The sequence below is a fragment of the Procambarus clarkii genome, chromosome 80 (assembly GCF_040958095.1).
Source record: "Procambarus clarkii isolate CNS0578487 chromosome 80, FALCON_Pclarkii_2.0, whole genome shotgun sequence".
Classification (NCBI taxonomy): Eukaryota; Metazoa; Arthropoda; class Malacostraca; order Decapoda; family Cambaridae; genus Procambarus; species Procambarus clarkii.
In genome coordinates this window covers 17,000,591-17,024,022 of record NC_091229.1, presented here as the reverse complement: position 1 = coordinate 17,024,022, position 23,432 = coordinate 17,000,591, and the positions used below count along the sequence as shown (strand labels likewise).

General features: G+C 37.4%; 3 protein-coding genes across 3 annotated transcripts; all 3 read right to left on the bottom strand.

Moving 5' to 3' along the window:
- Positions 1–7,279: 7,279 nt before the first annotated feature.
- On the bottom strand, positions 7,280–7,989 carry LOC138357776 (pupal cuticle protein Edg-91-like). The gene is made up of 2 exons (XM_069314827.1): positions 7,918–7,989; positions 7,280–7,683 (listed from the first exon to the last, which is right to left on the bottom strand). Exons 1-2 carry the CDS (start codon positions 7,927–7,929, stop codon positions 7,366–7,368), a joined length of 330 nt encoding a protein of 109 aa, XP_069170928.1. The 5' UTR covers positions 7,930–7,989; the 3' UTR covers positions 7,280–7,365.
- A 5,978-nt stretch (positions 7,990–13,967) lies between these two features.
- Positions 13,968–15,351, bottom strand: LOC123746394 (neuropeptide-like protein 31). The gene is made up of 2 exons (XM_045727906.2): positions 15,259–15,351; positions 13,968–14,397 (listed from the first exon to the last, which is right to left on the bottom strand). Exons 1-2 carry the CDS (start codon positions 15,268–15,270, stop codon positions 14,056–14,058), a joined length of 354 nt encoding a protein of 117 aa, XP_045583862.2. The 5' UTR covers positions 15,271–15,351; the 3' UTR covers positions 13,968–14,055.
- Positions 15,352–21,570: 6,219 nt separating this feature from the next.
- Positions 21,571–22,970, bottom strand: LOC138357772 (neuropeptide-like protein 31). The gene is made up of 2 exons (XM_069314821.1): positions 22,817–22,970; positions 21,571–21,988 (listed from the first exon to the last, which is right to left on the bottom strand). Exons 1-2 carry the CDS (start codon positions 22,826–22,828, stop codon positions 21,659–21,661), a joined length of 342 nt encoding a protein of 113 aa, XP_069170922.1. The 5' UTR covers positions 22,829–22,970; the 3' UTR covers positions 21,571–21,658.
- Between the last annotated feature and the right edge of the window lie 462 nt (positions 22,971–23,432).

The window sequence follows — 23,432 nt, the reverse complement described above, 5'->3', positions numbered from 1 at the left end:
AGGAGACCTGGTCAATGACCAGACCGCTGGGACACTAAGCCTCGAAATCATCTCAAGATAACCCTAAACAACTATATATTTATACTCTTCACATCTATAACTGTCTAGCAAACACAACTACATAGTTCGGCGCTACACAACTTTGTACTTCTACTTTACCACAATATACAGAAATTTATAGATGGTTTTACTTATACAACTTCTTGTTTCTATGCTACACAATTGTTTGTTGCCACTTTACACAACTACATTTTTCTACTCTACATAGTCACATATGTCTACCCAGCAGAACCAAATGTTTCTACCTCACTAATCTACTTGATTTTGAAAGTTTTCCTAATTCTCTGTGAAAAAAACGGAAATGGTTCTTGAACCATTCATTCTCCTCTGAACTGAGGTTATCTTTACTTTTCATTAATGAACTGTCACGTTAGTGCTTTACTTATTTCATTTAAAAGTTTCATTGCAGTGATGTCGTCAAATTCTGGGCGCCTTAAATTGACAATTATAGCATATCAATACATTTGCTCACCTCTTACAGTCTTGCTTTACTAAAACAAGACTATTTATTGCATGCAGTCCAGGAGAGGATCAAATCCAATTTTATTGCTGGGTTCTCTTTGCAGCCTTCTCTACTCAGAGCTCCAGTTCTGGCCGACCGAAGTCAACGTTGCAGGGTCATACTATATGTACTGTAATGAATAAAAAATACAAATATTCAAACATTACTGACAGTAAACGGAGTTAATGAAGTATCTGATTATAATTTTTCAGAGGCAGAGGAGTATTATATATATAATAACTTTCGTAGGATAAGGTTCAGCAACATTTGACACAGAAGTCTTTATATTCATATTATTGTATAAAAAAAGGAAAAATAAAAAAAAGATGTCAGCCAGATTGTTTGGAAAGAATAAATTTTCTCCACTATAAAATACCAGATAATTTCAAAATAAATACATTTATTATTCATAGCGTGGTCTTCTCCGACCGCCAGGGAAAATGGACAGCAAACATTTTATTGGAGATTATTTATTAAAAAATTAATGGATACAAATATTGATATTTTTGCAGAAAAAATGAGATTTAGTACACATAGTGAAATCTGTTGATTGACCAACCAAAGATAATTATATTTTGTCAGAAGCTTGAATTACACAGAAAGATATCTTTCAACCGTTAAAAAAACAAACTGTTTTCATCTTCAAAATTGATAAATAAGGACATTTTTCCCTTCATTCTTGAATGACATCTTTTTCACCACACCATGCACCTGTTTAAACATCACGTGCATCGGTTTAAACATCACGAGTACCTGTTTCTCCACGACTTGCACCTGCTTAATGATCAAACGTCTGTTACTCCACAATGTACAAGTGCCACTTCTACAACAAATGGATGCTGAGAGTTACTGTGAGGGGTGAAACCTCAGACTAGCGTGATGCCACCAGCGGAGTCGCTCAGTATTCCGTACTCGGACCTATCTTGTTTCTGATATACGTGAATGATCTTCTAGTGGGTATAGACTCATTCCTCTCAATGTTTACTGATGATGCTAAAATAATGAAACGGATTAAGACAGGATGAAAGCAAGAGGCTACACTATGTCCTGGACAGACTAAAGAAATTATCCGAGAAATGGGTACTAGAGTTTAACTCGACCAAGTGTAAAGTGATGAAGATAGGCGTTAGAGCCTATCTTCAAGGAAGATATATATAAGTAAGGAAGCAACACAGTATATCAGCTGGGAGAGGAAATCTTTCAGGAGTCAAGACGAAAAAAAAGATCTGGGGGTTGATATCACTCCAGACCTGTCCCCTGAAACTCACATCAAAATGATAACATCAACGGCGTATGTAAGGCTAGCAAACAAGGGAATTGCCTTCGGAAACATGTGCAAGGAATCATTCAGAACCTTATATACCTCATATGTCAGACCAATACTGGACTATGTGGCTCCAGTGTGGAGTCTACACCTAGTCAAACACAAAGCGAAGTTAGAAAAGGTTCAGTGGTATTCCACCAGGATAGTCCCTGAGCTGAAAGGAATGACTTACAAGAAAAGAATAATGGAACTGAACCTCAGGACACTGGAAGACAGAAGAGTTAGAGGAGACATGATCACTACCTACAACATTCTCAGAGACTTTGACAAGGTAGTTAAAGATAAACTGTTTAACACCGTTGGCATGCAAACAAGGGGAGCAAGTGGAAACTAAGTACACAAATGAGCCACACAGATGCTAAAAATAACTTTTTCAGTGTTAGAGTAGTTAACAAATGGAATGCATTAGGCATTGATATGGTGGAGGCAGACTCAATACACAGTTTCACATGTATATATGATAGAGCTCAGTTGTCTCAAGAATCTCTATACGAGTTGATTTACTGTTGAGAGGCCGGACCAAGGAGCAAAAGCTCAACCCCCGTTAGCACAACAAAGTGAGTACTACATGCCTGACATTCCCCACCAGGTAAAATACCTCTATAAGACCAAGGGTACCCTCCACATTTTGGACCACCATTTTGTTAACAAATGCATGCAATATGGATTATTTATGCAAGAAATAATAAACAGGATAATGGTAGAAAAATTCACCACAATTTTGTTTTATATATTTTATGTTTCTAAATTCAGATCTTCTGAACAGAAGTCATCAAATATTGTCAGGCATTACAGTTGATGATCAGCCGTAATATCCACCCCGTCTAAAGCCTCCGAATCCTCCTCCGAATCCGCTTCCGAATCCACCTCCGAAGCCACCACCGAAGCCTGTACCACCTAAGTAACCGGGATCGGCCTCAGGGTCAGCTTCGGCACTTCTCCTCCCACGATATCCTCCCACGAAGCCACCTCTTTGGAAGCCCCCACCGATTCCTCCTCCAAAACTTCCACCGAAACCTCTCCTGAAGTAGCCGGGTTCGGCATCTGGGGAAGGCTCAGCGCTTGTGGCCACCAAGCACATGGCAGCTAGGAATGCTACAACGATCTGGAGGATGAACATATATATATTTATTACGTCGTTCAATAATGTGAGAGAATCAGAGATAAAAGTCTTAAGTCACAATCTTTTTATCCCAACATTGTGTCCCGAAAGATGTTGAAGTCTTTTCTAATGTATGTTCAGTATATGAAATGCAAAAGAATTTGATGCAAAGATGTTTATTGTATAACGAATGAACCAAAGATTTTCATTTAAAAGACAGTATTGATTCAATTTGCTTTTTGTAAATATTTATTATTATTTTGAATTAAATTTAGCATATTAAACATGTAAATATTTTGATAAAATAATATACAATATATTGCACTTGACAGGTAATTACTCTTGAATATTTTAGTAAAATGTAAAGTTAAAAATAAATATGAATAGTATATTTCTTAGCATAAGAGAGCCAGATGATGTAACTCACCAGGGACTTCATGGCTCAGGAGTGTCAGTGTTGACTGTGAGAAACTGGAGACGGTGCCGCCTGATATACTCACCATGTGACGCGCTCCGTATTACAGGGTTTTCAAGGCTGGGGATGACATTTTACTTCAGTCATGTGGAAATCTCCTGAGGTATAATATAGATCTGTCACGAATCTTCTATTTTGTTTTATTAACAGCACATGTATGTTCTGTTTCTGAAGCTCTGACTCGACAAATGGAGACATTTAGAAAGTACTTCACTGTATTGAATGATTAGAACTGATGTGCATGTATAGATGTGATTATCTGTTTATGTATATATATAATATTTAATGTTGATATACATATTGAATTACCATGGGTCATTACCTTATACCCTGTTTGATGAGACTTTTATTGACAATGTTATCCGGGAAATTGATGTGAACAACCGCTCTACATCAGAATGATTGTTAACGTCTTTTTCAACTAATAACTTTGTTCACCAGGCAGGAAATAATTATAATTGAGTTAGGTAACTATTGTGGGGTTTGAACCTGGGATGGTCTGTAGAGCGACCATACGGGACCACCATGCAAGCCTGAAGTAAAAATATTAAAAAGCTTCGTGGCCTGATAAAAATTATTATTCGTCTTAAAGCGATGTTTTTAACCGGCAAACTACATATATCTTCGATGCAAAACTATATGGTTCCATCCTAAACAACTACATCTTTCTTCTCTTCAAATCAACATATTTCTACCTCTGCAATAATACATATTGCAACCTTGCACTACTGCATGCCTATACGCCAGCAAATATATATATGGTTTTTCCCAACACAACTACATAGTTCTATCCACAAGAACTACATTTTTCATCTCAACACATTTTTACATTTCAATCCTGTAAAAGTACATGTCCCTCCCAGCAGTTACATGTTTCTACCCTGAAAGCTACACATTTCTACTCTTCACAGTAATCTTTTTTTTTTACCCTAATTAAGAAAATATTTCTACCCTAAACAACTAAATATTTATACTCTTCACATCTTCAACTGTCCAGCAAAAAACTACATAATTCTTGACTTCACAACTACTTACTTCTAATTAACCGCAATTATAGATGGTTTTACTTATTCAACTTTTAGTTTCTACGCCTCACATATGTATGTTGCCACATTACAGCTCTACAATTTTCTACTCTACATAGTCACAAATGTATCCCAACAGAATCAAATGTTTCTAACTCACTAATCTACTTGATTTTGAAAGTTTTCCTAATTCTCTGTATAAAGAACGGGAATGATTCTTGAACCTTTCTCCTCTGAACTGAGGGTTATCTTTACTTGTCATTATAAAACTGTCAAAGAAAGATTTACTTCTTTCATTTAAACTTTTCCTTGTAGTAATGTTGTTAAATTCTAAGGGCCTCAAATTGACAATTATAGCATGTCTATGCATTAGTTCACCTCTTAGAGACGTTCTTTACTAAAATTAAATTATTTATTGCATACAATCAAGGTGATAAAATTCAATTTTCTTTATGGGTTGTGCTTGCAGCCGTCTGCACACAGAGCTACAGTTCAGGCCGACCGAGGTCAACGTTGCAGGCTCATATATATATATATATATATATATATATATATATATATATATATATATATATATATATATATATATATATATATATATATATATATATATATATATATATATATATATATATATATATATATATACATATATATATATATATATATATATATATATATATATATATATATATATATATATATATATATATATATATGTATATATATATATATTTAGATATATATTTAGATATATATATATATATATATATATATATATATATATATATATATATATATATATATATATATATATATATATATATATATATATATATATATGTATATATGTAGGCTGCTTGTCACAAGTTGAACAGCTCCTCCAGCTCCTCAGATGGCGGGCAGGAACCATGGATGCAGTGAGCATTTCCTCTCTAGATTGCCACACTAGGGCGCTGAAAAAGAAAACTGGCAGCTCTAGGGTCTCTAGTTGTTTCGATTAGCTTAGACCCCAACACCTTCAAAAAGCTAGCAGCACTTTTACCCCAGGCACCAAGTGTCTCTGAGGCAATGGGGACAAAATTGTAGTGGTGCTCAAGGTCTCTGTATTTACGGGACTTGGCCGCTTCCCGGTGATTGGCAGCGCCTCCTGCTTGTGTAGCACTGAAGTCAACATAGGTATTGGCTAAAGTTGAAACGCAAGTGTAGTCCCAGACCAACTGTCTACCATATATATCTAAATATATATATATATATATATATATATATATATATATATATATATATATATATATATACATATATATATGTATATATGTATACATATATATATATATATATATATATATATATATATATATATATATATATATATATATATATATATATATGTATATATATATATATACATATATATATATATGTATATATGAGGTATATACCTCATATGTATATATATATATTTGATATAGAAGTTTTCTTTTCAAATCGTAAAAAATATAATTGCTAAATAAAGATGACATCCAATTTACCCACGTTCACTTGTTCCTCCACGACTTGCACTTGCTTAACGTTCATACTTCTATTATTCAACAATGTACAAGTGTCACTGCTACAACAACAGGAAGTAAAGAGTTACTGTTAGGGGTGAGACCTCAGACTAGCGTGATGTCTCTGGCGGAGTTCCACAATATTCTGTACTCGAACCTATCTAGTTTCTGATATGCGTGAATTATCTAAAAGATATAAACTCATTCCTCTCAATGTTTACTGATGATACAAAAATAAGGAAAAGGATTAGGACAGAGAAGGACAGCAAGAGGCTGCTGGATGACCTGGACAGACTGAGGGAATAGTTCCACATCTGGCATTCGACCAAGTGTAAAGTAATGAAGATAGGCATAAAAGCAGGAGGCCAAAGACAAGGTATCAGCTGGGAGAGGAAATCCTGCAGAAGTTAAGATGAGAGAAAGATCTGGGGGTTGATATCACACCAGACCGGTTCCCCGAAGCCCACATCAAATGGATAACATCAGCTGCGTATATATGGCGGGCAAACAAAGGAATTGCCTTCGGAAACTTGTGCAAGGAATCATTCAAAACCCTATATACCTCATATGTCAGACCAATACTGGAATATGCGGCTCGAGCGTGGAGTCCCCATCTAGTCAAACACAAAACGAAGTTACAACAGGTTCAGTGGTATTCCTTCAATTTGAGCTGAGAGGAGTGAGCTACGAGGAAAGATTACTGGAACTGAACCTCACGACACGGGAAGACACAAGAGTTAGAGGAGATATGATCACTACCAATAAAATTATCAGAGTATTTGACAAGGTAGATAAAGATAAACCGTTTAACTCCATTGGTACGCGAACAAGGGGACTCAAGTGTGAACTGAGTACCCAAATAAGCTACAGGGACGCTAGAAATAACTTTTTCAGTGTCAGAGTAGTTAACAGATGAAATGCATTAGGCAGTGATGTGGTGGAGGCAGACTCCATACACAGTTGCAAATGTAGATATGATAGAGCCCAATAGGGTCACGAATCTGTACACGAGTTGACTGAAAGTCTAGAAACGCGACCAAAGAGCAAAAACTCAACCCCCACAAGCTCAACAAGGTGAGTACTATATGCTAGACTCCCCCCGTGTAAAATACATTTTCCTCAATAAGACCAAGGGGTTCCCGCCAAATCTAGACCACATTTTTTTTTTAATAAATGCCATTCAATTTGGATTATTTATTGAAGAAATATTAACTAGGATAATGGTAGGAAAATTCATCACATAATTTTGCTTTATATATTTTGTGTTTCTAAATTCATATTCTCTGAACAGAAGTTATCAAATATTGTCAGCCTTGACAGTTGATGATCAGCCGTAATATCCACCTCGTCTAAAGCCTCCGAATCCTCCTCCGAATCCGCCTCCGAAGCCACCACCGAAGCCCCTACCACCTAAGTAACCGGGATCGGCCTCAGGATCAGCAATGGGCTCAGGGTCAGCTTCGGCACTCCGCCTTCCACGATATCCTCCATATCCTCCCAGAAAGCCACCTCTATGGAAGCCCCCACCGATGCCTCCTCCAAAGCCTCCACCGAAACCTCTCCTGAAGTGACCGGGTTCGGCATCTGGGGAAGGCTCAGCGTTAGTGGCCACCAAGCACATGGCAGCCAGGAATGCTACAACGATCTGGTGGATGAACAAATACATTAAATTTACATTTTGTAAAAATTTATTTTTATATTGAAGTAAGTTTAGGATATTAAACATATAAATATTTTGAGAAAATAATATGAAGAACATTGCACCTGACTAGTAAATACTCATGACATTTTTTTGTAAAAATTTAAGTAAAAAACAAATATATATAGATATATGAATAGTATATTTCTTAGCATAAGAGAGCCAGAAGGTGCAACTCACCAGGGTCTTCATTGCTCAAGTGTGTCAGCGTTGACTGTGAGAAACTAGAGACGGTGCGGCCTTTTATACCACTCCTGACACGAGCTCCGTATTCCAGGGTTTTCAAGGCTGGGGATGACTTTTTGATTTGGTCATGCGGAAATACCCTCAGGTATAATATAGATCTGTCACGAATCTTTTTTTTTTGTTTTATTAACACCATTTGTATATTCTGTTTCTGAAATGCAGACACGACAAATGAAGACATTTAGAAAGTTCTTAATTGTGTTTAATGATTAGAATTGATGTGCATGTGTAGATGTGATTATGTGTTTGTATATATTTGTAATATTTAATGTTGCTTTACAAATTGAATTACCATGGGTCATTACTTTATACCCTGTTGGATTATGCTTGTAATGACAATCCTGTCCGCGAAGTTGATGTGAACATCCGCTCTGCATTTGAATGATTGTGATCGTTTCTTTCAACTAATACCTTTGTTCACTTAGCAGTAAATAATTATCATTGAGTTAGGTAACTGTTGTGGGGGTTGAGCCTGGGGGAAGGTCTGTAGAGCGACCATGCGTGACCACCATGCAAGCCTGAAGTACATAGATAGAAAGGTTCCGTGGCCCAATAAAAATAATTATTCATCTTAAAACGAAGTTTCTACGCTGCAAACTACATATATCTTCCATGCAAAACTATATGGTTCTATCCTATACAACTACATCTTTCTTCTCTTTAAATCTACATATTTCTACCTCTGCAATACTGTAACAGTAGGACTGTTAATATAGAAAGACCATAGAGCTAACATTAAACGTTGTTATTTCATTAGTAGGGAGGATACGCCTTTGTAAAAACAAAAGTGAGTTTGTAGTGTCCTGACTGGCAGGTTTGAGTCATCCCCTTCCCAAGGGATAGAGTTCATTGTAGACAGCAGCGCTACAGACATCCTGTATCGAGTCATCAAACTTGGAGAATAATTTAGGAATAATCAATCGTGGTTAAGTAATTATGTTAAAATTATCGTCAATGGAGAATAAAGAATAAGTCTTGTATGTTATCAAAGAAGCATTTGACGTCAGTAAGAATATGAATATATATAAGAAATATCTCGTACTTGACAAATAAGTACCTCCCAGACGTGTTTGTCAATTCATGTAAATTAGTGAAATGCAAGTGCTATTGAATAGTGCAATTAGCCTGGCTCGAGTATAGATAATTCTTAATTGTTTTGGAATAATAAGTCACCTTCAGTGACGTATACAGGAGTTTTAGTTAGTAATCATCTTCAAAGATTAATTTGGCAACTGAGCTAGGGTCAGCCTCACACGAGGTCAGTGGGGAGATCAGTCAGTGTGGGTTGCGACACCCTGGGAGGTCAACATCTCTCTCTCGCCAGAGGCAAGGCAGAACATCGAGACTTTTCTGTGGTATTTTAAACTATCTGTGTCTAAGTTATTACAGCGTAGAATCCACATTATTTGTGTAGCCATTGCCTCAGTCAGGAATATATTCAGTTAGGAAGATATTCAGTTTAGGAAGTGTTCAGATAGGACGTATTAATTAATTTTTCATTATTTTTATTGCAAATCTTTGTTGAATAAATTTTGTTTAGAATTGATGGTATTTAGGGAAATTTCCCCCAACGGTTATTTAATACTTTCTGTTGATGGGCTTAAGCCCCATGCTTGAGACTAAGAACCCTCTGCAAGCCTGCAAGCATTTATTTAATATCGCATATATTCCCTTGTATTTTGATTTAATTCCACACTTTACCTAAATCTTATCCCTCCCTTTCTGATAACTGGGGATCCATTTTCAGGGTTTATAACTAATTGACGGAATCCTGCTTCACCGTCAATTGGGGGATTTACTCAGTGGGTAGAATATAGCAGGTGGAGGCGACAAAAGTCAGAGCTTGCAGAAAGGTACAATATCTTCGAGCAGTGATATCTAAATGATCAATCGTTTAGATCTCGAGAGCTAGTACTGAGGGGTTACACAGTAAAACTCTGGTCTGTAGAATAACTTAATAACGACCAGCATTTAACCAGTAAGTGAGGTTAAAGGCTGGTCCCCGTTACAATACTACATATTGCAACCTTGCACTACTGCATCCCTATACGCCGGCAAATATATATACTTCTTCCCAACACAACTACATGGTTTTACCCTCAAGAACTACATTTTTCATCGCAACACAATTTTATATTTCAACCCTGTAAAACTACATGTCCTTCCCGTCAGTTACATGTTTCTACCCTAAAAACTACACATTTCTACCCTTCACAAAAATTTTGTTTACACTAAAAAGAAAATATTTCTACCCTAAACAACTAAATATGTATGCACTTCACATCTACAACTGTCTTATAAAAACTACATAATTCTGCACTTCATAACTACATACTTCTACTTAACCACAATTTATAGATGGGTTTTACTTATTCAACTTCTTGTTTCTACGCTTCACAATTGTATGACGCCACATTACAATTCTACAAGTTTATACTCTACATAATCACATATGTCTACCCAACAGAACGAAATGTTTCTACCTCACTAATCTACTTGATTTTGAAAATTTTCCTAATTCTCTGTAAAAAGAACGGGAATGACTCTTGAACCTTTCTCTTCTGAACTGAGGTTATCTTTACTTGTCATTAAAAAACTGCGAAGTTAGTGATTTACTCCTTTCATTTAAAATTTTCCTTGTAGTAATGTCGTTAAATTCTAAGAGGCTCAAATTGACAAGTATTGCATATATATGCATTAGTTCACCTCTTAGAGACTCTCTGTACTAAAACTAAATTATTTATTGCTTACAATCCAGATGATAAAATTCAATTTTCTTGATGGGCTCTCCTTGCAGCCTTCTGTACACAGAGCTACAGTTCAGGCTGACCGAGTTCACACACACACACACACACACACACACACACACACACACACACACACACACACACACACAAACACACACACACACACACACATATATATATATATATATATATATATATATATATATATATATATATATATATATATATATATATATATATATATATATATATATATATATTAAATATGACCGAAAAAGTAAGATTAATAATTCTAACACGAATTTTCTCAATCTTTCGTACATTTATTTTCACTGTTGGAGGTAAATCAAAAATCAATTCTCCAAAATTCATTTTTATTTCTAGTCTGACGCGACACGAGCGCGTTTCGTAAAACTTATTACATTTTCAAAGACTTTAGTTCACAAATACACAACTGAATAGAACTTACGCATCTCCGATTTTATATCTACATTTGAGTGAGGTGGAAGGGGTGATGTGGCATTAACACAAGACAGAACAAGATGTGGCATTAATAGGGTATTAATTTCATCAACACAAGACAGAACAAGAAGTGGTATTAATAGGGTATTAATTTCATCAACACAAGACAGAACACGAAACAATGGATATTGAATAGAAGTGTTTGTAGAAAGCCTATTGGTCCATATTTCTTGATGCTTCTATATTGGAGCGGAGTCTTGAGGTGGGTAGAATATAGTTGTGCAATAATTGGCTGTTGATTGCTGGTGTTGACTTCTTGATATGTAGTGCCTCGCAAACGTCAAGCCGCCTGCTATCGCTGTATCTATCGATGATTTCTGTGTTGTTTACTAGGATTTCTCTGGCGATGGTTTGGTTGTGGGAAGAGATTATATGTTCCTTAATGGAGCCCTGTTGCTTTTGCATCGTTAAACGCCTAGAAAGAGATGTTGTTGTCTTGCCTATATACTGGTTTTTTTGGAGCTTACAGTCCCCAAGAGGGCATTTGAAGGCATAGACGACGTTAGTCTCTTTTAAAGCGTTCTGTTTTGTGTCTGGAGAGTTTCTCATGAGTAGGCTGGCCGTTTTTCTGGTTTTATAGTAAATCGTCAGTTGTATCCTCTGATTTTTGTCTGTAGGGATAACGTTTCTATTAACAATATCAATAGGCATTTCAAGTCCGGGGATGACTTTTTCATTTGGCCATGCTGAAACCCCCTGAGGTATAATTGGATTACTCATTATTTATTGTTATTGTTTTTGCTTTCATAACAGCATATATATGTTTTTGCTCTGAAAAACAGGCACTCATAATGGAAGCATATATAGAAAGAGTTTCTTTGTGTTGATTGATTAGAATAGATGTGCGTGTGCAGATGTGATGATGTGTTTAGCACATTTCTAATTTTGTCATGCATTTTCGTATATTTAGTTACCCCTGTTGGATGAGGCTTGCAATGAAAGTGTTTTCAAAGACAAGTTGCTATGACTAACGATCTATTTTCTCCGTCTACCTGGGCAGCGCTGGATACCCCCATCTATTTGTCAAGGAGAATATTTGTCAGTTTGTTTGTCCATATTATATTAAGTCAAGCGTTCGAGGCTAACCTCACACAACTTTACGTGGTGATTACTGATTTTTGGAGAGTCTCATAGAGTGGATGAGGCCTGTCCCGACGTCTCCCTTGAAGGGGAATCGGCCTCTGCACACCATTCAAGTCGGTAGATGTGAAATGCTCAACAAGAACTCCGTAGAGTTTAATATTCGTTTAAATATTAGTGAATTCAGATATATGCAAAACGAATGTCCAGATTGCAGATTTGTGATGGAGTGTTGTTGTTTTAGATTCAGCTACTCGGAACAAAAGTTCCAAGTAGCACGGACTATGGTGAGCCCTTTTTTTTTGTGATGGATTTAATGTGTAGTGTAGTGTAGGGCGCTTTACAGCTGGGTGGACAGCGCTTCGGATTCGTAGTCCTGAGGTTCCGGGTTCGATCCCCGGTGGAGGCGGAGACAAATGGGCAAAAAGTTTCTTTCACCCTGATGCCACTGTTACCTAGCAGAAATAGGTACCTGGGAGTTAGACAGCTGCTACGGGCTGCTTCCTGGGGGTGTGTAACTGGGGCCTGGTCGAGGACCGGGCCGCGAGGACGCTAAGCCCCAAAATCATCTCAATATAACCTCAAGATAGTGGATATGACTGAAGTGATGGAGGATTTGGGGAGAGTATGTGTAAGTGAAGAGGTTGTCTGTAACTGGAGATGGATGTGTTGTGAAGATATTTATAGTGAGGAAAATAGTGTGATGTGAAAATGGTTACAGTGATGAAGTGAGATATGGATGGTGAGTAAGGGGAGGTAGGTAACAGGGAGGGTGTGTGTGTGTGTAGGGGCAGAGAGATAGGGAGGGGGTGTATATGGTTGGATGCTGGTAAGGTGTATAATGGAAGGGGGGAGGGAGACGGGGAGGATATATGATGCGTTGAGATGACGAGGCTGCTTGAGGGGGGGGGGATAGATGTGTATGTGAGCTTAGATGGGGAGAGTGTGTAGATTTTCATAACGATGAAGAACAGGTGCAATGAAAATTATTTCATTGATATGGCAAGAGTGGGAAGGTGAATTCTGGGATTTCTGGCGACGGAGAGTTCTTGGGGAAGATCGGGTGGGTGTATTCGGGTGGAGACTGGCAAAATCTCTTCTTCTTGAGGTTATCTTGAGATAATTTCGGGGCTTAGCGTCCCCGCGGCCCGGTCCTCGACCAGGCCTCTTTTTTTTTTGCTGCACATCCCCAGGAAGCACCCCGTAGCATCTGTGTAACTCACAGGTACCTATTTACTGCAAGGCGAACAGGCGCATCAGGGTAAAAGAAACTCTTCCCATTTGTTTCCCGCCTTCACCGGGGATCCCGAAGCGCTGTCCACTCGGCTGTCAGACCTGCATAGGATCACTGAAGGTACATATAGAGAAAAATTTATATGGTGGATGATGGGGAATGTTTGTTCAGGAGAAGTCAAGGAGTGCGTGTGTGAGGAGACACCTGGGAGGGTATGTGTGGTTGGAGAGTGGAAGAGTTGGGAGAGGGTGGGGGTAGTAAAGTTGTGTGCGAATATAAGAGCCTGGGCACAGGGTCGATATTGTAGTTTAATTTTTTTATATAATTTTTATTTAAAATATGCTCTGTTATATACACATCTTCTACCTGCACAATAAACTTAGATAAGGAAAAGCCATTACTGTGTGTTTACTTGTATATTTTGCATTTTCACATTGAGAGAGTGAGACAAGTAGTCACCAGGAATGTGGCGGACTTGACAGAAGGTGATCAACCATAAAGGCCTCCCCGTCCATATCCACCACCGAAACCTCCGAAGCCACCACCGAAGCGACCGAAGCCACCACCGAAGCCTCCACCAAATCCTCTACCAAAGTAACCGGGATCGGCTTCAGGGTCAGCAGCGGGCTCAGGGTCAGCTTCAGCACTCCTCTTTCCACGGTGTCCTCCATATCCTCCGAAGCCTCTTCCGAATCCTCCACCGAATCCTCCACCAAAGCCTCCACCGAATCCTCCACCGAAACCTCTCCTGAAGTGACCGGGTTCGGCATCTGGGGAAGGCTCAGCGCTTGTGGCCGCCAAGCACATGGCCGCCAGGAATGCTACAACGATCTGGTGAATAAACACAAATATATATTTTTCTATTGAAGTTATACGTGAGTGAATATCTAGTTATATCTTAGTTATACTATATTATATCTTAGAGTGAATGGAAGGTCAATTGTTTGAAATATATTAAATATGTATAAGTTATAATTTAAATTTTACGTTCAGAAATTGAGAAGCTTATCTGTAAAGTTACTCAGTGAACACCCAATTTACAGACAGAAAATGAGAATGCAATATGAAAATATTTTATGTACTCTGTAAATGGGAATATGATTATTATGATTAGGGAATAAATTAAGTGCGTGTATATGGAAATGCTTATTGTTTCACGATTAAATATAAGAACTTTCTAAAAATATTAAGTTAATTTTTCATGTAAATGAACATTGCTATTACATCAGTGCAAGCAATGTGTAGCAAATTAATAAACAAAAATATTGTTAAATTATTAAACATTTTGTGCACTAAGACTCATACAGATCTGAACTTTATCATTTGATATATAAAAGCAAAAATAAATATTATTCCTTCTACCAAAGAAAACTATAGCAAAAACAACTTTTTTAGAGATTGGAATAAATAATTTGATTAATATGAACACACGCTTCTTTCTGCAGTCAGTAATGTTTGAAAACATTACTTCCCTTTCAGGGTAGGAAATTATAGAAGGTAATTTCGAAATATAAAATATAATTAAAGTAACAATATGCATGAATTTAAAATAAGATGTGGGAAGAATTTAATGCTGACTCCTTTCGAGAAGCATTAAAGAAAAAGAATTATATATATAATCAGTCAAACTCTCATACTGAGAGCTATAAAGAGCAAATTTGTTGCATAAGAGAGCAGGAAAGTAAAACTTACCAGGATCTTCATGGCTCTGTTGTGAGTGAGTCGACTGTGTTGAGGTGGACGCAGCGCGAGCTTATATAGCCCTCGTGAGATTGTCCCGCCTTCTGTGACAGAGATCCAGGGATTTCAAGGCCGGGGGACCAGTTTTTGTTCCACTAGTGTTTATACCAGTACGTTAAAGTTCATTATATATAAGCTTAACATTGAACTGCAGCCCTATCATCTTCTGAAGGGTTATAAAGGCCACTACAAGGGCGTACTGACCTGCCAAAAGGAAAATTCCCGTTTCCTGGGACGGGAAGCTTCAGCACCTTCAGTTTTGACCCAAGTTCTTGATTACAGTAAGCGTTTAGTGTATTTATAATCAGAATTGGAATACAGCTCTCGATGAATAAATACAGCTGATAATACTTTTTATTATATATATTTCTTATTTGTAATATTGTGTATTAATCTTCTAATAACACAAATGATCAAACCTTATAAATTGAAAAGGTTTTATTACAAGCGATTATTTATATTTGAAGCTACAAGAGAAGTTGAATTTGAGTTTGGGTATTTAAGTACATTAATTAAATTCGCCATCCCAAAGAGAAAACCCACAAATCTGAAAAAAAAATTGACGGACGGTTTCATTCGTGCTGGATCATTATCAACTCGTGTAACGTATTAAGTTAAACATTACCCGACAGTCCCCGTGGTGGAATGGTAAGACTCTCGCCTGGCGTTTCGCGAGCGCTCTGGGTTCGTATCCTGGCCGGGGAGGATTTACTGGGTGTCAATCCTTAACTGTAGCCTCTATTTACCCAACAGTAAAATGGGTACCTTTTCGTTAAACGATTTGGCGGAGTAGTATTCCGGGGAACATAGGATTAAGGACCTGCCCGAAACGCTATGCGTGTTAGTGGCTGCATAAGAATGTAAAAACTCTTGTATATAAATAAATAAGTAAAAATTACAAGTAATTACGCATCTACTGTTGGATGCCCACCCCTAACCAACTGAAGCCCTCCAAGCCTTTTTTCTAGAAGGTCAGCATCTTCTTGAGATTCTTGAGATGATTTCGGGGCTTTAGTGTCCCTACGGCCCGGTCCTCGACCAGGCCTCTACCCCCAGGAAGCAGCCCGTGACAGCTGACTAACACCCAGGTGTTAGTCAGCTGTCACGGGCTGCTTCCCTCCAAATGGATTACCAAAACCGCCACTGTGCTCAGAATGTATAATATTCATCACCTCTACCAAGAGAGACAACAACGACACTTTCCTGCCCCATGGGAGATCACTCCTTTCCAAATTACTGTCCCCCTTTTCCCACCCAAGAAGCTGATTATAGAACAAGCCTTGCTCTGACTAGAAGCAAAGTACAATGCCTTAAGCCAAATTGATGCTTTAGTCAGAGAGCGCTCCCTTTCCCAGATTATTTACACTGATGGATCCTTGCATCAGTCCTATGGTGCAGCTGGAAGTGCAGTTGTTGTGACAGGGAGAGATGGTTCCTTCTCCCATGAGTGTGGAGCGCGTCAAGTAACTGGGCCTCCACACTTCAAACAGAATTGGTTACCATTATCCTTGCACTCGAGCGCGTATATGAATCCAAAGTTGACATGCTAATTGTAAGTGACTCCTTGTCATCCTTGACTGCCCTCAGCTCCCCAAGGCATAACTGTGACGTGCTTATCTCTGAAGCTAGACACATATATAATGAAAAAATCAATGATGGAGTCAGAGTCTGTCTCCTGTGGATTCCTTTCCATATTGGTCTCCGAATGCATGATAGAACTGATGAGTTGGCCAAGACTTTTGCTCGTAAATAGGGAATTGATTACAAACTTGGATTGCCTTTGAGCAGCCTGAGGGCAGTAATATTCCGTGAACATCACCTAAATTTCGGAGACTTGAGGCAAAGTGAAATTCACATCAGTTACTCCATCTATCATCATTCTATTATGCAGGAAGTACCGCACGTCTATGGGTCATCCAATAATGTTAGCAGACTTCTAGATGTTACCACTGCTAGGCTTAGGCTCGGCTACAAGTACCTCTGGCAGTTTGTAACATCTTTTGATGTAGATTTGACTATATGTAAATTCTGTCAGCAGAACTATTCGCATACTTTGCGTCATTATATACTGAAATGTGAAAAAAATCGCGGAATTTAGAGATAACACCATCAATGGTGTCCAAGAAATGTAAAAGTACTACATTCATAATGATGTGCTGCCCGAAATCTTAGCGAAGTATCCAAAATTTACTTACTGTAGGCAATGCATGCACATGACCGTAAAACTGCCGCCCAGTTGGGTGGGTGTGGAGCACATGACCGTAAAGCTGCCGCCCAGTTGGGTGGGTGTGCAGCAAGACTAGTAATTGTGTGACTCACTATAGATGTAAAGAACCTTGTATAGTGACTGTTGTGAGCCTCATGTTGAATCACTTGTGATACAAAAGATTATTGATGTGTGTATTTGTGTAGGTGATTAAATATGTATGTGTATGTAAATATGTATATATATGTACATATATGTATGAGTATGTGTACATGTATATATAACATTAATAATTGTGTAACTAGCGTCAAAAAAATGTTATTTGCTTAGCTAAACGAACTAGAGAGTTCAGTTCCTGAACCGATTATGTACCTCTGTAAACCTTTACACCACCGCCTTTACTATAGATGTAGAGTGCCTTGTATAGTGACTGTTGTGAGCCTTTTGTTGAATCACTTGTAATACAAAAGATTATTGATGTATGTATGTGTGTAGGTGATTAAATATGTATGAGTATGTTATATGCATATGCATATATATGTACATATATGTATATGCATATATATGTACATATATGTATGAGTATGTGTACATGAATATATAACATTAATAATTGTGCAATTAGCGTCAAAAAATGTTATTTGCTTAGCTAAACAAACTAGAGGGTTCAGTTCCTGAACCGAATATGTGCCTCTGTAATCCTTTACACCACCGCCCACGGGATGGGTAAGGGGTGCATAATAAAGAAACAAATTGAATACTGTTGGATGACGCCTCTTTCCATGATGATGCCTGGCAGTGCGTACTTGCCATGCCAGGTGTTGTTGAAGCATCTCTGCTGGCGAGGGTTCGAGTCCCTGGTGGGTGTGTGTGTCTAAAGTTAGTTTAACTTCAAACTTGCGTGTTCAGGCAAGTTAGGGCATTAAACATGGACACCGTGTTCTCCCATATTAACAGGTTCTCGATGGAAAACGTCAGTGACCTCTCACCTACACTAGTGGTTTTGGGGGACGGAGGTTGGGTCTTAAATACCCCCAAATTTCCATCCCTTTTAATGCTCTAAGTGTGGGGTAGTGGGTAAAGTGCGTACCTGCCATGCAAGGTGTTGTTGAAGCATCTGTGCTGGCAAGGGTTCGAGTCCCTGGTGAGTGGGTGTGCCTAAAGTTAAACTTCAAACAAGTTCGTGCACACGCACACACACACACACATAAATATATATATATATATATATATATATATATATATATATATATATATATATATATATAAATATATATATATATATATATATATATATATATATATATATGTCGTACCTAGTAGCCAGAACTCACTTTTTGGCCTACTATTCAAGGCCCGATTTGCCTAATAAGCCAAGTTTTCCTAAATTAATATATTTTTTCCAATTTTTTTCTTATGAAATGATAAAGCTACCCATTTCATTATGTATGAGGTCAATTTTATTTTATTGGAGTTAAAATTAACGTAGATATATGACCGAACCTAACCAACCCTACCTAACCTAACCTAACCTATCTTTATAGGTTAGGTTTGGTTAGGTAGCCGAAAAAGTTAGGTTAGGTTAGGTTAGGTAGGTTAGGTAGTCGAAAAACAATTAATTCATGAAAACTTGGCTTATTAGGCAAATCGGGCCTTGCATAGTAGGCTGAGAAGTGCGTTCTGGCTACTAGGTACGACATATATATATATATATATATATATATATATATATATATATATATATATGTCGTACCTAGTAGCCAGAACTCACTTCTCAGCCTACTATTCAAGGCCTGATTTGCCTAATAAGCCAAGTTTTCCTGAATTAATATATTTACTATAATTTTTTTCTTATGAAATGATAAAGCAACCCTTTTCTCTATGTATGAGGTCAATTTTATTTTATTGGAGTTAAAATTAACGTAGATATATGACCGAACCTAACCAACCCTACCTAACCTAACCTAACCTATATTTATAGGTTAGGTTAGGTTAGGTAGCCAAAAAAAGCTAGGTTAGGTTAGGTTAGGTAGGTTAGGTAGACGAAAAAACATTAATTCATGAAAACTTGGCTTATTAGGCAAATCGGGCCTTGAATAGTAGGCTGAGAAGTGCGTTCTGGCTATTAGGTACGACATATATATATATATATATATATATATATATATATATATATATATATATATATATATATATATATATATATATATATATATGTCGTACCTAGTAGCCAGAACTCACTTCTCAGCCTACTATGCAAGGCCCGATTTGCCTAATAAGCCAAGTTTCCTGAATTAATATATTTTCTCTAATTTTTTTCTTATGAAATGATAAAGCTGCCGATTTCATTATGTATGAGGTCAATTTTTTTTATTGGAGTTAAAATTAACGTAGATATATGACCGAACCTAACCAACCCTACCTAACCTAACCTAACCTATCTTTATAGGTTAGGTTAGGTTAGGTAGCCGAAAAAGTTAGGTTAGGTTAGGTTAGGTAGGTTAGGTAGTCGAAAAACAATTAATTCATGAAAACTTGGCTTATTCGGCAAATCGGGCCTTGCATAGTAGGCTGAGAAGTGAGTTCTGGCTACTAGGTACGACATATATATATAAATATATGTCGTACCTAGTAGCCAGAACGCACTTCTCAGCCTACTATGCATGGCCCGATTTGCTTAATAAGCCAAGTTTTACTGAATTAATATATTTTCTCTAATTTTTTTCTTATGAAATGATAAAGCTACCCATTTCATTATGTATGAGGTCAATTTTTTTTTATTGGAGTTAAAATTAACGTAGATATATGACCAAACCTAACCAACCCTACCTAACCTAACCTAACCTATCTTTATATGTTAGGTTAGGTTAGGTAGCAGAAAATGTTAGGTTAGGTTAGGTTAGGTAGGTTAGGTAAGTCGAAAAAACATTAATTCATAAAAACTAGGCTTATTAGGCAAATCGGGCCTTGCAAAGTAGGCTGAGAAGTGCGTTCTGGCAACTAGGTACGACATGCATTTTTCTATGGTGTTAGTCGGAAGTCTTCTTGGTTCGGAAGACTTCCGAACTCCTTATCAAAAACAGCCCGAAGCCGACGGAGAACCCTCTACAGCAGTCAAGCGTTGTATACATGTACACTTGCCCCCACGAAGGATGTAACCTTCAATGTAAGTACATAGGTATGACGTCGACCAAGCTGACGAGGCGTTTGACATGCCATCTTCAATCTGGTGCCCCTAGGAATCACATGAGACAAGCCCATGACATTACTCTAACAAGAGAAATGTTGAACAAGAATACTTGCATAATAGACAAAACCCAAGATTCAAGAAGATTACAAATTCTTGAGGCAATTCACATAAGAATAGAGCGACCTACCATGAACACCCAAATCACGGAACTATTTACTCTACCCACCATGAGAGTAAGGACAAGACAAGAACATATCGATGCCAACACAGAAGACAATGTCCAACATAACAGGCCAATTACACTGGATTAATCTTTGTGTTTAGATAGGAGATGCCTCGTATGGGCCAATACGCCTTCTGCAGCCCCTATGTTTATCCCTTATGTATCCCCCCATGTTTTTCACCTTCATTGTATTATCACCTGACCTAATGCGGGTATAAAATCAACTAGTATTGTAAGATCTGTTCACTTGAGAATGAACCATGGAGGTTCGAAACGTCGTGCAAATTATACAAATAAGTGTAATACACTCTATAGTAAATCATTTCTTTTCTTCACCTTAAAATTACGAAAATGAGTTTTGGAGAACTCCTATTCCAATTAAGCCCTGATGCTAAGAAAATAGTTAGAGGGATAGAAGCCCTAAACCAGAAAATAATAAATACAGAATATGCGGTCATATTCAATGAAATATATATATATATATATATATATATATATATATATATATATATATATATATATATATATATATATATATATATATATATATATATATATATATATATATATATATATTCTTTACTTAAAATATGCTCTGTTACATATACTTCTGCTTGCACAATATACTTGGATTAGAGAAAGCCATTATTTTGTATTTACTTGTATATTTTACATTTTCACACTGAGAGAGTGAAGAAGTTATCAGGAATGTGGCGGACTTGACACAAGGTGATCAACCATAAAAGCCTCCTCGTCCATATCCACCACCGAAACCTCCGAAGCCACCGCCGAAGCGACCGAAGCCACCACCGAAGCCTCCACCAAATCCTCTACCAAAGTAACCGGGATCGGCTTCAGGGTCAGCAGCGGGCTCAGGGTCAGCTTCAGCACTTCTCTTTCCACGGTATCCTCCATATCCATATCCTCCGAAGCCTCTTCCGAATCCTCCACCGAAGCCTCTACCGAAACCTCCGAAACCTCCCCTGAAGCCGGGTTCGGCATCTGGGGAAGGCTCAGCGCTTGTGGCCGCCAGGCACATGGCAGCCAGGAATGCTACAACGATCTGGCGGAGGAATTCAAATATTAAATTATATTTATATGTTTATGTTTATTATGTTTATATGTGAGAGTATTTTAGAAATACAAGCTAAAGTCTAGATGTGACATCCATATTTACTTTGAACATTTGACCAAAGATGGAGAGATGTATTCTAATTTGTATATACAAGCGTGTCCCAGTGCTAAAGATACTATTGGTCTAGAGTGTACGGAAGGCCAACTAGTTGAAATATGATAAAATGTAACTGTTATAATATAAATTTACATCCAGGCATATAGAAGTTCTCGTGGAAAAATTAACAAATCAACACCCAAGTTACAGACAGGGTAATGAGAACACAATTTTCAAATTATGACCAAACCATACATCAGGTAAAAAAGAAACGACTATGTTTCGGTCCATAAGGCTCCAGGACAGACCAAAACCTAGTCGTTTCTTCAATTTCTGATGTGTGGTTTGGTCATTATATCATCAGCCATATTTTTGTCACTCATCGACTGCACAATTTGAAAACATTAAAGGTATAAATGAATGAATTGCAAATAATGTGTTGTCAGATATGTAGGAAAATGTATACTCTGTGACGATTACTATTAAAACTTTCCTCAAATTGAATAAAAATACCTATATATTATTTGATAGAACATTAGTATGAACTCAATGAATGCAATGCGTACTAAATCTCAAAGTAATAAATAATGTTTGAATAACTTAATGTTTTCTCCTTAGACGTGGGTTCCAATAGAAATAATATATACCCAATAACTTAAAAATGTAGGAAGTTAAAACATAATGTTTCTGTGCATAGGAGTACAGCAAGGGATAACTCACCATGGTCTTCATGGCTCTGCTGTGTCTTGGTCGACTGTGTTGAGGTGGAGGCAGCGCGGCTTTATATACCTCTCAACATAACGTCCCGCCCACCCTGGGAGAACTCCAGGTTTCCCGTGACAAGGACAAGTTTTTGTTCTCCCTTTTGCGTATGCACCAGAACGTATTCAGTCCTTTACATCTTGGCTAAGTGTAAGGTTTAAGTGCTTTACATCTTGGTTGAGCGTAAGGTTTAAGTGCTTTACATCTTATTTGAGAGAAAGGTTTAAGTGCTTTACATCCTGGTTAAGTGTAAAGTTTAAGTGCTTTACATCTTAACTTGATGCTAGGTTTAAGGCCTATCAAACCTGTATGGTTGTTCTGCAACTAACACACATTATAGAAAACGTTTTATTAGACTGTTTAGTTATATGGGGATAAGCTTGTAGAGTTGTCTAAGTGCCTGTTTGCTTTAATTAATTTTTTTGTCCCTCTTTACCTACCAATTTAAACACGTCTAGTAATTACGCATCCACTGTTGGATGAGGCTTATAATGGTAGCGTTGCCATGACAACATATGCTCCTAAAAAACAGATTCGATTCTTTCTTGCCAAAACAAACTTGACAAAGTGTGCA